Genomic DNA, 12,341 nt, shown 5'->3' with positions numbered 1-12,341 from the left:
ATTTCCCGCAGTGCCTGGTGGGACTGGGGGCACCAGCTGCCTGGTCCTCACCATGCCCTCCAGCTACATGCCCAACCTTGGCCCACTGCCTTCCTGCTAGGCATGGCTCAAAGGTGAAAAAACGAGCCAAGCAGGGTGAAATAAAAAGGAGATAGGGTGAGTGCATTTGCATTAGAAGAAAACAAGAAAAAGCACAAAAGGCTGCCAGTAAGCAGCCTTCTGCTGTTTTCCATAGCCCTCGGTGCCTAAATACCAGTGCAACACTGTGGATGCAATGGAGAAGGCTGTAATTTGGATGCCATCTGTAACAAACCAGCATGTAAAGCATCACCTGCTAAAACTGGCATTTTTGATTCATCAGGCCCACACTGAGAGTACTAATGGACCTAACTGAGGCTCTTACTGAGCTGCTAATGGTAATTTTAACAGAGCTAGGAAAACTAGGGTAATTCCAAAGGACTGAAGGACAGAAATCACTCCAATCATTAAGAAAATAAACCGGTTGACCCAGAAAACTCTAGATTACTGATAATACCAGAAAAAAATAACAGAAGAATTAATTTTGATTCTGTCAGCAGGGAATTAAAGACTGAAAAATGCATTTAGTACGGATCAGCCTTGTCTCAGGGAAGGCAGGTATTGCTATGCAAACTTGTCACCTTTCAGCACGATTACATGTCTGGCTGATTCAGATCAACACCGCTGGCATGACATCCTTACTTATGAGCTGGCAGGAGATAATGATGACAGCATTCGCATAATCACGATGTTGCCACAAAGAGGGCTGGAATAATCTGTTTTCCATGTCCACAGAAGAAGGAGGCTCATAGCTGCTGCTGAAGGCCTTTCCAGATCTACTTTTTGTGTTGTCCCAGAATATTTATCTCAGCATGCCAGGCCAGCATGTTTATATTCCTGCATTGCTAAGGACACACCAGATGCATCCATAGCAAAGGTGTGCCTGTTAGCCAGGAGACACACTGCCAGGGGCCTTTGTAGTGGGGAACCCCAGGGATGGGTGCAAGGCCCACTGTAATAAGAAATGTTTACTAAGAAAAATCAGGGCTGACATGAAGCTTGGTGGGGTGGCAGCTAGTGAAGGGGACAATTAACTAGCAGGGATGGTTTAGAATTGCCCAATGAAAAGGCTACATTGCAGGTAAATTTGCTTTAACAAAGCAGGCATTTAAGCCAGGCATGGTGGAGAAGTGGAAAAAGTGGCACTCTGTGCCGTTGCTGGGAATCCCCAATTGCGCTGGATTTGGACTGCATGCAGATAGCTACAGGTGAGGTGACTGTGCAAAGTGCACAGCTGCACTCTTTTTTCCACAATCTTCTTGGGCTTTCCCTCTTCTCTCCTTGCTGTCTGCTATTCCTTTTCTCATTGTCCCCCAGGCTCCTAACCTTGTGCACTGCTCCTATCTCTTTTATTAACAAATGGTTTGCCTCTCTCATTATCCCATTTCCTTCAGTCCTTGTGTTGTTGGTGAAGTCATTGCTTTTGCTGCTTCTGCCCCTCAGGCCAGGGGACACCTTATTCTTGCCTTTAATATTAACATAAAGGAGAGACTCAGACTGTGCATCTGCAACACTTGGACTTGGCAGTGTTAACGGTTGGCCTCAATGATCTGAAAGGTCTTTTCCAACCTAAATGATTTTATGATTCTATGAAAATTGCTTTAATACAGTGAAATGCAAAGTAATTCATTTGGGAATTTGGAAGAAGGGACAGTCTTGTCACTTATTACTCTGCAAATCCACTTGTCACCCTCAAACTTTATCAGTGGTAATTGGGGATTCATTTCAAGACCAATGATTAAAGGGACGAAGCCAGCCGTGCCTGGCAGGGATCCCCACAGAAGCCTGGCAGCCCTTTGCTGACGATTCACCATCGCCAACCATCACTTAGGTACCCCAGGCTGCCTCGCCAGGCACCGCATCGACACTGCTGCTCGCTCCCGGGGCACTGCCGGGACACCCTCGGCACTACAAGCAGGTTACATCTCTGCCATCTCAAGGAATGACACCAGGCTTGTTTTGCAAGGTGGGTTTTCCATGGCATCAGGTGGAAAGCAGCGGTTATATTCCCACCTTCTAATTCCTCCGGCCGGGCTGTTCTTGGGGATGGCTCTTCCTAATGAGGAGGGCCACATTAGGCATGGGAGCTCAGCAAATCAGGACTCCCGAGTCCTTACAACAGGGAAATCCTCCAGAGTAACTGTTGTTTTACATGTACAGCCCCTCAGCATCCGCGTTAACTCTGCTACAGCACTCTCAGGGATGTGTTCGAGCCAGGCATCCTCAGGATGGCCATTGAACGCAAGCTCTCAGCCCAGTGACTTGAGGCCACCAGCTCCGGGAGCCTGGGGCGCTGGGAGGAGCAGGGAAGATGGCCCTGGTTTCACATATCACACTCTCTCCGCACACAAACAGCTCTGAGCAGGAGCGCCCCGGGAGCCATTACCCAGCTGGGTTATTAAATGCATCTTTTATCTCATTAAACATTTCCCTCTGACATCCACCAGTGCTTGGCCAGCCGCCAGCAACTCCTTTCCCCTTTTAACGATTCTATGGCAATCCCCCAGACTCGGGGCTAGTTTCTCCAGGCCCAGCTCTGCTCTCAGCATGCCCTTGGGCCAGCAAGTTGCTTGCATTATATACAGCCCACTTCCACATGCAAAAAAAAACCCCTTACACACATCTGTCCAGACATCAGAGGCTCAACTGCTCCACAAAGATTGGGGCAGAGAAAAGCTGTTGACGAGATGCTGCTGCACCAGGAATTGTTTGCTTTCCCCTGGGACGTTGGACTTGCCAGCCTGGTAGTGGTTTATCTACCTCAAAGGAGCGGGTGCATCTGCAGAGCTGCCCAGTGTGAATCTACCGTGTCCCCTGTGCTGCCCAGAGGCTGGGGGCTCAGCCACAGTCCCGCAGACAAGGCGTGCGCTCCTGGGAGCGGGGAAGCGATCGCTGCCTCTTGCCCCATCGCTGCCAGCTCACACAAGCACGCTCTGCGGCATTGCAACAGAGCTGACCACAGTTTTGTTGCAATTCCTGAGAACATGTAAGGTGGGAAGGCCTAAAAGGCCAGGGATGGACACTGACTCATCAGCGTGCCTACAGTCCTGCCTGGAGCTTGCAGAGCCCCTCCAGCTTGATGGGGTAACCCGTGCCTCTCCAGGAGCTCTACCATCACCCGGCCATGCAGAATTCATTGCATTTCTGTTTCCAGCTATTCCTACTCTTCTCATGCCACCACCAGCTCTGAGAGCTGCTGGAAGAGAGGAAAAGCAGTGCTGGCTCCTCCATACAGCCCCCCAGAGCTGCATGCTGGCATCCCCTGCGAGCGCAGGGACACCTCAGCAGGTTCAGCCCCTCCATCACCTGCCTGGAGGCAGCTTGTTCAAACCAGACATGCTCAGAGCCCTGACATGAAGTCACTGCAATTAGCCAGCTGCGGTTTTATTTTGCTCCCGTGGGTGTGTAGCTGCTTTTCCCAGGACGTGAAGAAAGGCGGGTGACACTGGCAGCCAGGGAGGCTGACTCTGAGCCAGCGAGGCTGCTCCCCCAGGGCTGCTCCACCTGAAAAAGAGCTAGTCCCAACTCATCCACCGGTCCCTTTTAGCCTTGCAGGTTGGGGCTCGGCATGCATGCGGGGCTTGCCACTGCCCAGTGATTCAGGGCTTAGGACTGTAGCGAGATCTGGAATTAGCTTTATTGTTCCTGTAACGCGGCACATGCTCCGGGCAATGCAGCAGGCGTTGCACAATTGACTTCATTTTATCTGAACCAGCAATTATGCTGCTGTTGCTCAGCTCCAGCAGAGAGGACTTCTGTCAGATCACTGCCATGCTCTGCATCCCATCAGTAAATGCCACACTTGGGTTATTAAAGACTTCCACTGATGAAGATCCCTTGACCCTGAGACAATCATGCTTCACTACCCTTACTGCTAGCCAGTCTTAAACTTGCATCTTCTTGCCCCAAGCATGCAGAAGAGTTAATCCCCTTCCTATATGCATCTGCCTTAAATATTATTTTAAGGCCTTTATTGAGTCTCTGCTTCTAGATAGTCCCCATTCTTTCAACCTTTCATTGCAGCCCATGGTGTCTAGCCTTCCAGTCACTCTTGTTTCTCATCTCTGGATCATCTCCATCTACTCCAGATGAAGGATGAGGTGCTCAGAGGGCCCTTTCTGACCTTAACAAGGCGTGCATATCTTAAGGAATGGTGAAGGGAGCATTTCCTGCCCATCTCCATGCTGTGCGAGACCATTTCAGGGTGGCAAAGTATATCCCAAATGCTCTCATGCTAGAACTGCAGCAGCAATCAGACGTGCATTGCTGGGCCGTCATCAGGAGCAAGCTGTGCTTTAGGGACCCTGCACAATGGCTCGCTGGGATACTGCTGGCGCAGTTAGCATCACACAGGACTTGCCTGAACTCACAACAGCTGCAAGGTGCAGTCAAGCCCCACGCTTTCAACAGACTCATTAGTTTGACCAGCCAGTGTTGTCTTCCCTGTGTTAATGCAGAGCTGCTTTTCTGCTTTGAGAAGGTTGTCGTCACGACTCACCCTGCAGCAGAGCATCGCTGGTTCTCTGGGCTTACCAGCCCGGCAGCTGGGTTTGCTGCCTGAGTCCTCGGCCAGGCGGGAGGCAGTGCTTGGCCATATGGGTCTCTGGGAGCCGTGCAAGCTGAAGGAGCTCCCTCCTGCCTGGTTGCTCCTGGGCTCAGGGTGCTGCTGTATGATCCAGTGCAGGCACTGCTGGAGGGCAAACTGCACAGGACGCTGATGGGCTGGAGGCATATCCCAGCTCCTCCGCCTCCCTCCTGAACCACACTGCTAAGAGGATTATGGGCAGAGCAACTGTGCAAGGATGGAGTGAGGGGTAAGCAGGGCAGGGACAGATGCAAGCACTTCAGGAAGCCCCTGGCTGTGGTTAGAGACGCAGACAAAAGCCCTGTTCCTGAAGCACCCCTCATCCCCTGATGCTTGCCTTGTGCCCCTCCAAACCAGGCTTAAAGTGGGGGGCACCGGGCTTCCTCCCTGAACCCACAGCACAGCTGTCGTCTCTTCTGCCTTCCCAAGAGAGCTGTGTCCTCAAAGTGCCCCGTGACACTGTTTGCTCTGCATGGAACAGCCTGGGTGGGGCTGAGGTCTGAAAAGTGGGAACAATAGTACAGGCTTTCCACACTGAAGGGGGGGCCACTGGGGTGTACCAGACTGGATGCTGAAGGGGTCACCTCCTCCCCAGTTTCAGTTCTGTGTGCTTTTAGGTGTGGCAGACTTTAACTTATTTCTGGAAGACAGCTGTCTGAGAGGCTTTGGGTGACTGCAAGCACCGCTGGCAGTGGTTCCAATACCAGCAGCAACACCTCTCCTCTGGCGAGAAGTGTATCAGACACTAAAAAAAGAAAACCCCAAACTTTCATAATAACTTGTAATGAAGAGCATTTTAGGGCAAGTGTCTGCCCTTGATGGAGGCATTGCACACCTGCAATACATTGTGCTGCCTCCCCCTCCTCATGTAAGGGTGTCCAAGAGCTGGCTGATCTCCTGAGCTCCGTGGGCAGTGGCAAGCAGGGGTCTCCCCTGCGGTGTGCAGGGCTCTGCCCCTGGGGTGTCTTCAATCTGTTTTTCCTATTCTTCCATCAAGAGGAGGTTGAATTCTGACTCACTAGCCTAACATTTGCCTTGCTTGCTTTTTGTACCTCGCTGGGTGCTGGTGCAGGGTCCAACTTTGTTCTGAGAGATGGTGAAAACATCTCCTGAGTGATTCTTGCAACCTAATGATTTCTAATGTGGTCTGAAAATATTTGCAGGGTCTTCTTAGACATGTGGGTAACATCTCTGAGAGAGGGGTCGCCTTGGGACGAATCTTCTTCCAGCCAGGGTAAGCTCAGCCTCTATCGTGTGCTTGCAGGCTGCTGCTTACCAGCATCTGGCAGGCTGCTGAGCAGTTAGGCACTGACAAGATGCAGCCCATTGGTGCTCCCTGGATTTAGCCAGCTGTTCTTAAGCATTTCAAAAAAGCTTAGACATCTGTTTGGGCTTTTCAGATCAGAGGTACATGGAGATGCGTAGCTCAGAATGACTCACGGCTCTCTTGTCAGTCATTGCTGCCCTGCTCATTCAACACAGCAGCATCTGAATTGTTATTTTTCACTGTGAGCATGCATTTGCAGCAATGACGAATCAGGGACATTTCACCCTCAGCTCTCTACCAGAATGGTATATAAACAGATCCAGGCATCTCTTGAAGAAGTATCACATCATTTTACACCCCGATGTGCCACCAGATTGTCGTACAAACCTTCTGAAGCTGGGTTAACCATGCAAGCCTTGCACAGCTGCCTGAAATGATGCTCGCTGCCTAGTTCTGACGCTTGTGCTTCCAACCACTGCTGCAAACCATTCATGCTATAAATGCCCCAGAATTAATTGGAACGATGCAGGTAAGGCGGGTGCTAGGAGACACCAAATCAGAAGTGACGCCTTGGCATCCAGCATGTATTTCAGTGAGCACCCTGGCAAAGATTGTAACAGGGAAAGATGATCCCATGGCTCCTTTTCACACCAATTAACTTCTGGGGCTCAAATGTTGGTGCCTCAGTGCTACCAATTACTCTCGCACTCTCGTGGACTGTCTGCATCAGCATGGTCTGTGTTATCTAGTGATCTCTGAGGTCACTCAAAGGAAATTCATACCACGGGGAGGAGTTCAGGCATTTCCAGAGTTATCTAGTCACCACAGCATCCTGTCCAGGTTCAACAGCACTCACAACCTGAGGCATCTCTGTGGAAAAAAACCTTTTCCCACCAGCTTGATTAAACCTACTCTGAGCATTTGGCTCAGCCATTTCTGCTGGTCTCAAGGTCTCAAGATGTGTTGCTTAGACACCAGCACAGGCTTCACAGCAGTACTGCTGCTTTCAGTCACTTTACACATCTTCATCAGTGAAGGTGACACTTCCCAGGTGACTCAGGCACAAAGAAAGGCTGTTGTGTGTGGATAATTTAGGTCCAGCTTTCAACTTTTGGAGAGAGCTGAGAGATGACAGTGCCTTTCAGTGAAAACTCATTAAGTTGGAGGGCTCGGGCAGAGGCAGGGCTGGTTCTGCACGGCGATGGATGCTGCGAGCATTTTGGAGGGGGGAGGAGAGGACGGACACATTATTCACTGTAGTGAAGCCAGACATCAGTGAAATCACCGCAGAGACTCCAATAAACCCCCTTTGAGGTGTTCCAAGCTCTCCCCATCCCCTCACCGGTCATTTCATAAAGCTTTGTGAAATCAGATCAAAAACGCAGAGGTAAAGCAGAGCCAGGCTGGAGAAGGAGGAGTCCATCAGCAGGCAGGGCTTTCAGACACAGCCCTGGGGCACAACTGTCCTTGAGGGGCTTGCTGCAAAGGACAGGACAGAGTTTTCCTGCTTTTTCCTCACTGATCTCCAAAAAGGCTGGGAAAGCTTGTGCTTGTCTCTGAAGTGTTTCCTCTGCCCGTGTTTTCTCCAGAAATTCTCCCGGGTGTTCCTCAGGGGCCTCGGAGGGCTGGCAGAGACCCAGCTCTGTGCTCACCCAAGGATCACATCAGCACCTTCACCTACCGGGAGGGAAGACCCGAGCCAGGGTCTCTGCTGACTTCCCTTCCTCAGCTCCCTAAGTCTGTCCCGAGCAACGCCTGGATGGTGCCTCGCACCAGCAGAACGCCGAGCAGGAAGGTGCCATCTCTGCCCCTCAGCAGAAGCCCCTCTGCCAAGACCAGCAAGCATAGCAAGACCAACCTTTACACCCCCTGCCCTTCCCTCGAGAGGACCCCCGGGTCTCCCGTGGCCCCTGCGAGGCAGGGAGCGGCGGGGGGGCCGGGGGATGCTGCTCCTCGGTGCCTCCACCAATGCACCCAGCCGGCCGCCGGGCAGCACAGCAGCATCTATGCAAACGTATGCAAATGTGCGCAATGCACGCAAATTTATGCAAACGCACGGAACCGTCTCGGGCGGGGCGGCTCGCCCCGGAGCGCCGGTGCCGCCCCCGGTATAAGGCAGCGGCGGCGGCGGGTCCGCCCCGGCGTTCGGAGCTGCGGCAGCCCGGGGAGAGGCAGGTCCTGCGGCGGCGACATCATGGTGAGTGCCGGCCCGGGCTGCCCCCTCCCTCCGGTCCCGCGGGGTGCTGCCAGGAGTGGGGGAAACCCCGGCGGGGCCCTCCCCGGAGCAGGCTGTGACCCCCATAGCTTCACGGGGGGGCTCCCCCGGGAGCCCAGAGGTGCGGGCGGCTGCCGACGGGAGCACCCGCTGCCCTTGCCCTGCCTCTGCCTGGCTTCAGCCTTTTCTGGGCTGCTCCCTCCCGGGCACTCAGCAGCTTCCTCTTGCACCCTCCTGACGTGTCCGAGGCAAGGAGGCCACCAGCCGAACCCTGCCGTGTGTGGAGACGGGCATTTGGGCTGACCCTCTCACCTCTCCTCCCTTTTAGTAGCCGCGGTCCCTGCCCACCTCCCGTGGTAACAGCTCCGGCTAGGGGGGGGCGCACCCACTCTGCCAGCCCCCCACACTGCAGACCCACCCGGGAGCAAGCTGTGGCTTCGCCCACTGCCCTGCACCTCGGGTGCCAGGGGCCAACCCACGGGTGGGCATCACATCTGGGCTGTCCTGCCGCCGTGGTCCGGCTGCAGGCTCTGGCTCCTGAGCTCTCCGGCTGCTCTGGAGAGCATCCCAGCCCCAGGGTGCCCCGGCACCCTTCCTGCTGCCCCACGGGCCGTGCTCCCTGCCCTTCCTGGGCTAGACCTTGCCGTGAAAAGGCAGAGTCTGCTGGTGGTGACCAGGGCTGCTGCATCTCCGGTGCTGCTGGGCTCTGCCCAGCCCACTGTCAGGGCTGCGTCCCACAAAGCCAGTCCTGGCTGCTGCATGTTGGCGGGATGAAGTGCGGTGACCAGCAGAACCCTCTGCCCCCCACTCTGATTCGCAAGGTCCTTGGCCAGGGAGGAGTCCTTTCTTGTCTATTCTTTCTTGTGGCCATCCAGAGGTGCTTGCAGCTGCGTCAGTGTTTGCTGTGCACTTCTGCTGAGGTTCCTGGAGCTTCCTCAGGACTTACTGCTGGCTCCTTGTGTTACAAAACCTTTTTGGACTTGCTGGGAGGGATAAGGAGGGGTGTCACTTTGCTGGTCCTTGCACCTCAGCTTTGGGAAAGGTGGGGAAATGGACTTCCAGCTCTCACCATGGGTATCAAGGACTTATTTTTCTGTCATCTCTCATTGTCACTGCTGCCTCTGAAATGCAGCACTGAAAGCACCCTAGATGCACAGAGCCAGGACTTGCTGTGACCCGTGCAACTTCCTCAGACAGCAATCGCTGCCGTGCACAAAATGGCTGGCTCCACTGGCTTCCTGCCAGCTGACTCACAGCGGGGCACCCATGGCTCTGGAAATCTGGTTTGGTTTCGATGTTCCTCTGCCTCGGTTGTGCCTGATGACGCATCCAAGTCCTTGGCAACAGCAGGGCTGAGGCAGTGAATATTTTGGTTCTTGTCAAAAGGGCTGCAGCCTTTGGGATGCCTTACCTGGAGGGAGCAAAGCTGCAGAGCCCACCTCAGCCCCACTTCACCTGAGGGACCTGAGGCTGCCCTTGAAGCCCTGAGCTAGGGGACCCTCCCACCTCAGCCCTTTGGTTCAGTTACAAAGTGCAGTTAACGCTTCCTCCTCCTCCAGAGCTAATTTAGGGAAGCCAAGCCTCAGAGCATGGCAACCGTTCACTGCTGCAAATCCTCCCCCTTACTGGGCACCCATCCTCACTGCTGTCACCTCCTCAGCTCCCAGCACCCGGGTGATGCTCTGTCATCTCAGCCTGCAGCCCTGTTGTTGGAGTAGCAACAGGGGCTGTGCCAGCTGCTGTGGGGCTCCAGCCCTTAAGCCAAGTGGGCGTTTGGGCAATGGAGAAGATGCTCACTGGGTGCTCCTCAGGGCTGTGGGTGGGAGCAGTCCAGGGAGCGTGTTGGCCTGGTGTCCCTGGCTCCAGCAGATGGGCCTCCATCGCCCTGGGCCCCTGAGATGGGCAGTGCACTGATGGGAGGCAGAGCACCAGATCTGGGAGAGGGCAGCAGACTGGGATGAACACAAGGCATCCAGGATGTAGGGCAGTGTGGCTTGCACAAGCTGCCAAGGGCCTGGGCTGTGCACCTCACCACCTGCAGCGATGATATTTGCGGTCCCGGCTGGGATCTGACCCTGCCTCCCCCTCCCCAGCGCGAGTGCATCTCCGTCCACGTCGGCCAGGCCGGCGTCCAGATGGGCAACACCTGCTGGGAGCTGTACTGCCTGGAGCACGGCATCCAGCCCGACGGGCAGATGCCCAGTGACAAAACCATTGGCGGAGGGGATGACTCCTTCACCACCTTCTTCTGTGAGACCGGGGCTGGGAAGCACGTCCCACGGGCCATCTTCGTGGACCTGGAGCCCACTGTGATCGGTGAGTGCACCTCAGTTGGGGAGTGATGGTGGTGAATATCTCTGGGAACATCCCACTGCAGGACAGTCCCTAGGGTGACTCCTGCCACCTTTCCCCAGGGCCAGTTAGAAAATCTCTGACATTGTTCTAACCTCTCCTAGACGAGGTTCGGGGAGGAGTCTACCGCCAGCTCTTCCACCCTGAACAGATGATCACCGGTAAGGAGGATGCTGCCAACAACTACGCCCGTGGGCACTACACCATCGGCAAAGAGATCATCGACCAAGTGCTGGACAGGATCCGGAAGCTGGTAGGTGATCACAGAGGGGGAACATGTCCCCCTGGGCTGGGCTCCAGCATCCTGCTGGGGGTGGGAGCATGGGGTGAGCCCCACTGTGCCCTGGGGGGGCTCTGTGGCTGCTCAAGCAAAAGTTTGAAACTTCCATCCAGCAAAGTCAGTGCTTGGAGGAATCTTACTTGGCTCTCTCCACAGGCTGACCAGTGCACGGGACTCCAGGGATTCCTTGTTTTTCGTAGTTTTGGAGGGGGAACTGGCTCTGGATTCACCTCCCTGTTGATGGAGCGTCTCTCTGTTGACTATGGCAAAAAGTCCAAGCTGGAGTTCTCCATCTACCCTGCACCACAGGTCTCCACTGCTGTGGTGGAGCCCTACAACTCCATCCTCACCACCCACAGCACATTGGAGCATTCGGACTGTGCTTTCATGGTGGACAATGAGGCCATCTACGACATCTGCCGCAGGAACCTGGACATCGAGCGCCCAACCTACACCAACTTGAATAGACTCATTAGCCAGGTTGTCTCATCCATCACAGCATCACTGCGGTTTGATGGGGCCCTGAATGTCGACCTGACCGAGTTCCAGACCAACCTAGTGCCCTACCCTCGCATCCACTTCCCCCTGGCCACCTACGCGCCTGTGGTTTCAGCTGAGAGAGCTTATCACGAGCAGCTATCGGTGGCCGAGATCACCAACTCCTGCTTTGAGCCAGCCAACCAGATGGTGAAGTGCGACCCTCGCCACGGCAAGTACATGGCCTGCTGCCTGCTGTACCGTGGAGACGTGGTGCCCAAGGACGTCAACGCCGCCATCGCCACCATCAAGACCAAGCGCAGCATCCAGTTTGTGGACTGGTGCCCCACGGGCTTCAAGGTGGGCATCAACTACCAGCCACCCACGGTGGTGCCGGGGGGGGACCTGGCCAAGGTGCAGCGTGCCGTCTGCATGCTGAGCAACACCACAGCCATCGCTGAGGCCTGGGCTCGCCTGGACCACAAGTTTGACCTGATGTACGCCAAGCGAGCCTTTGTGCACTGGTACGTGGGCGAGGGCATGGAGGAAGGGGAGTTCTCCGAGGCGCGGGAAGACATGGCTGCTCTGGAGAAGGATTACGAGGAGGTGGGCCTGGACTCCTACGAGGACGAAGAGGAGGGCGAGGAGTAGAGAAGCCCCTGCCAAAAAGGACCGTGCTCCTTCCCCATGTTCCCTGCAGAAACCCTTTGCAATAAACCATTTCAGAGCCTCCGTGTCTCCCACTAAGCCCCCAGCCATATCGGTTTCTTGCCAGGTCAGGTGTGTGGTGAGTGCTTCAGCTCTGCTGCTGGTGCTGCTATGCTTCCTCCCAGTGCTCTGCTCCAGCTCCAGCTTGCTCCCCACGCAGGTAAGAGCCCTGTACAAGGGGTCTATGGCCAGGACATACGGCGTGCTCTGGGGAAGTGCCTAAGTATGTCCATCAAAGGGATCTGGAGGAGTCCTGGTGACGTGATGGGAGAAGCACCTAGCTCAGGCATGGGGTTCTCTATCTGGGAGCACATCTGCCTACTCCCCACCTGGGTCTGTCGGTGCTCTGCCATCCCGCTAAGGGCACGTGGCCCCACTC

At 54.9% G+C, this 12,341-nt stretch overlaps 1 protein-coding gene across 1 annotated transcript; it reads left to right on the top strand.

Moving 5' to 3' along the window:
- Positions 1-7,689: 7,689 nt before the first annotated feature.
- Positions 7,690-11,905, top strand: LOC104026184 (tubulin alpha-5 chain). The gene is given in 6 exon segments (XM_075710943.1): positions 7,690-7,752; positions 7,754-7,848; positions 7,899-8,127; positions 10,239-10,461; positions 10,602-10,750; positions 10,934-11,905. Coding segments are annotated over 6 exon segments (1,731 nt in total).
- The last annotated feature ends 436 nt before the right edge of the window (positions 11,906-12,341 follow it).

This window comes from Pelecanus crispus, chromosome 5 (genome assembly GCF_030463565.1).
Source record: "Pelecanus crispus isolate bPelCri1 chromosome 5, bPelCri1.pri, whole genome shotgun sequence".
Taxonomy (NCBI): Eukaryota; Metazoa; Chordata; class Aves; order Pelecaniformes; family Pelecanidae; genus Pelecanus; species Pelecanus crispus.
The sequence above is the reverse complement of the archived record's forward strand: the minus strand, read 5'-3'. Positions and strand labels throughout refer to the sequence as shown.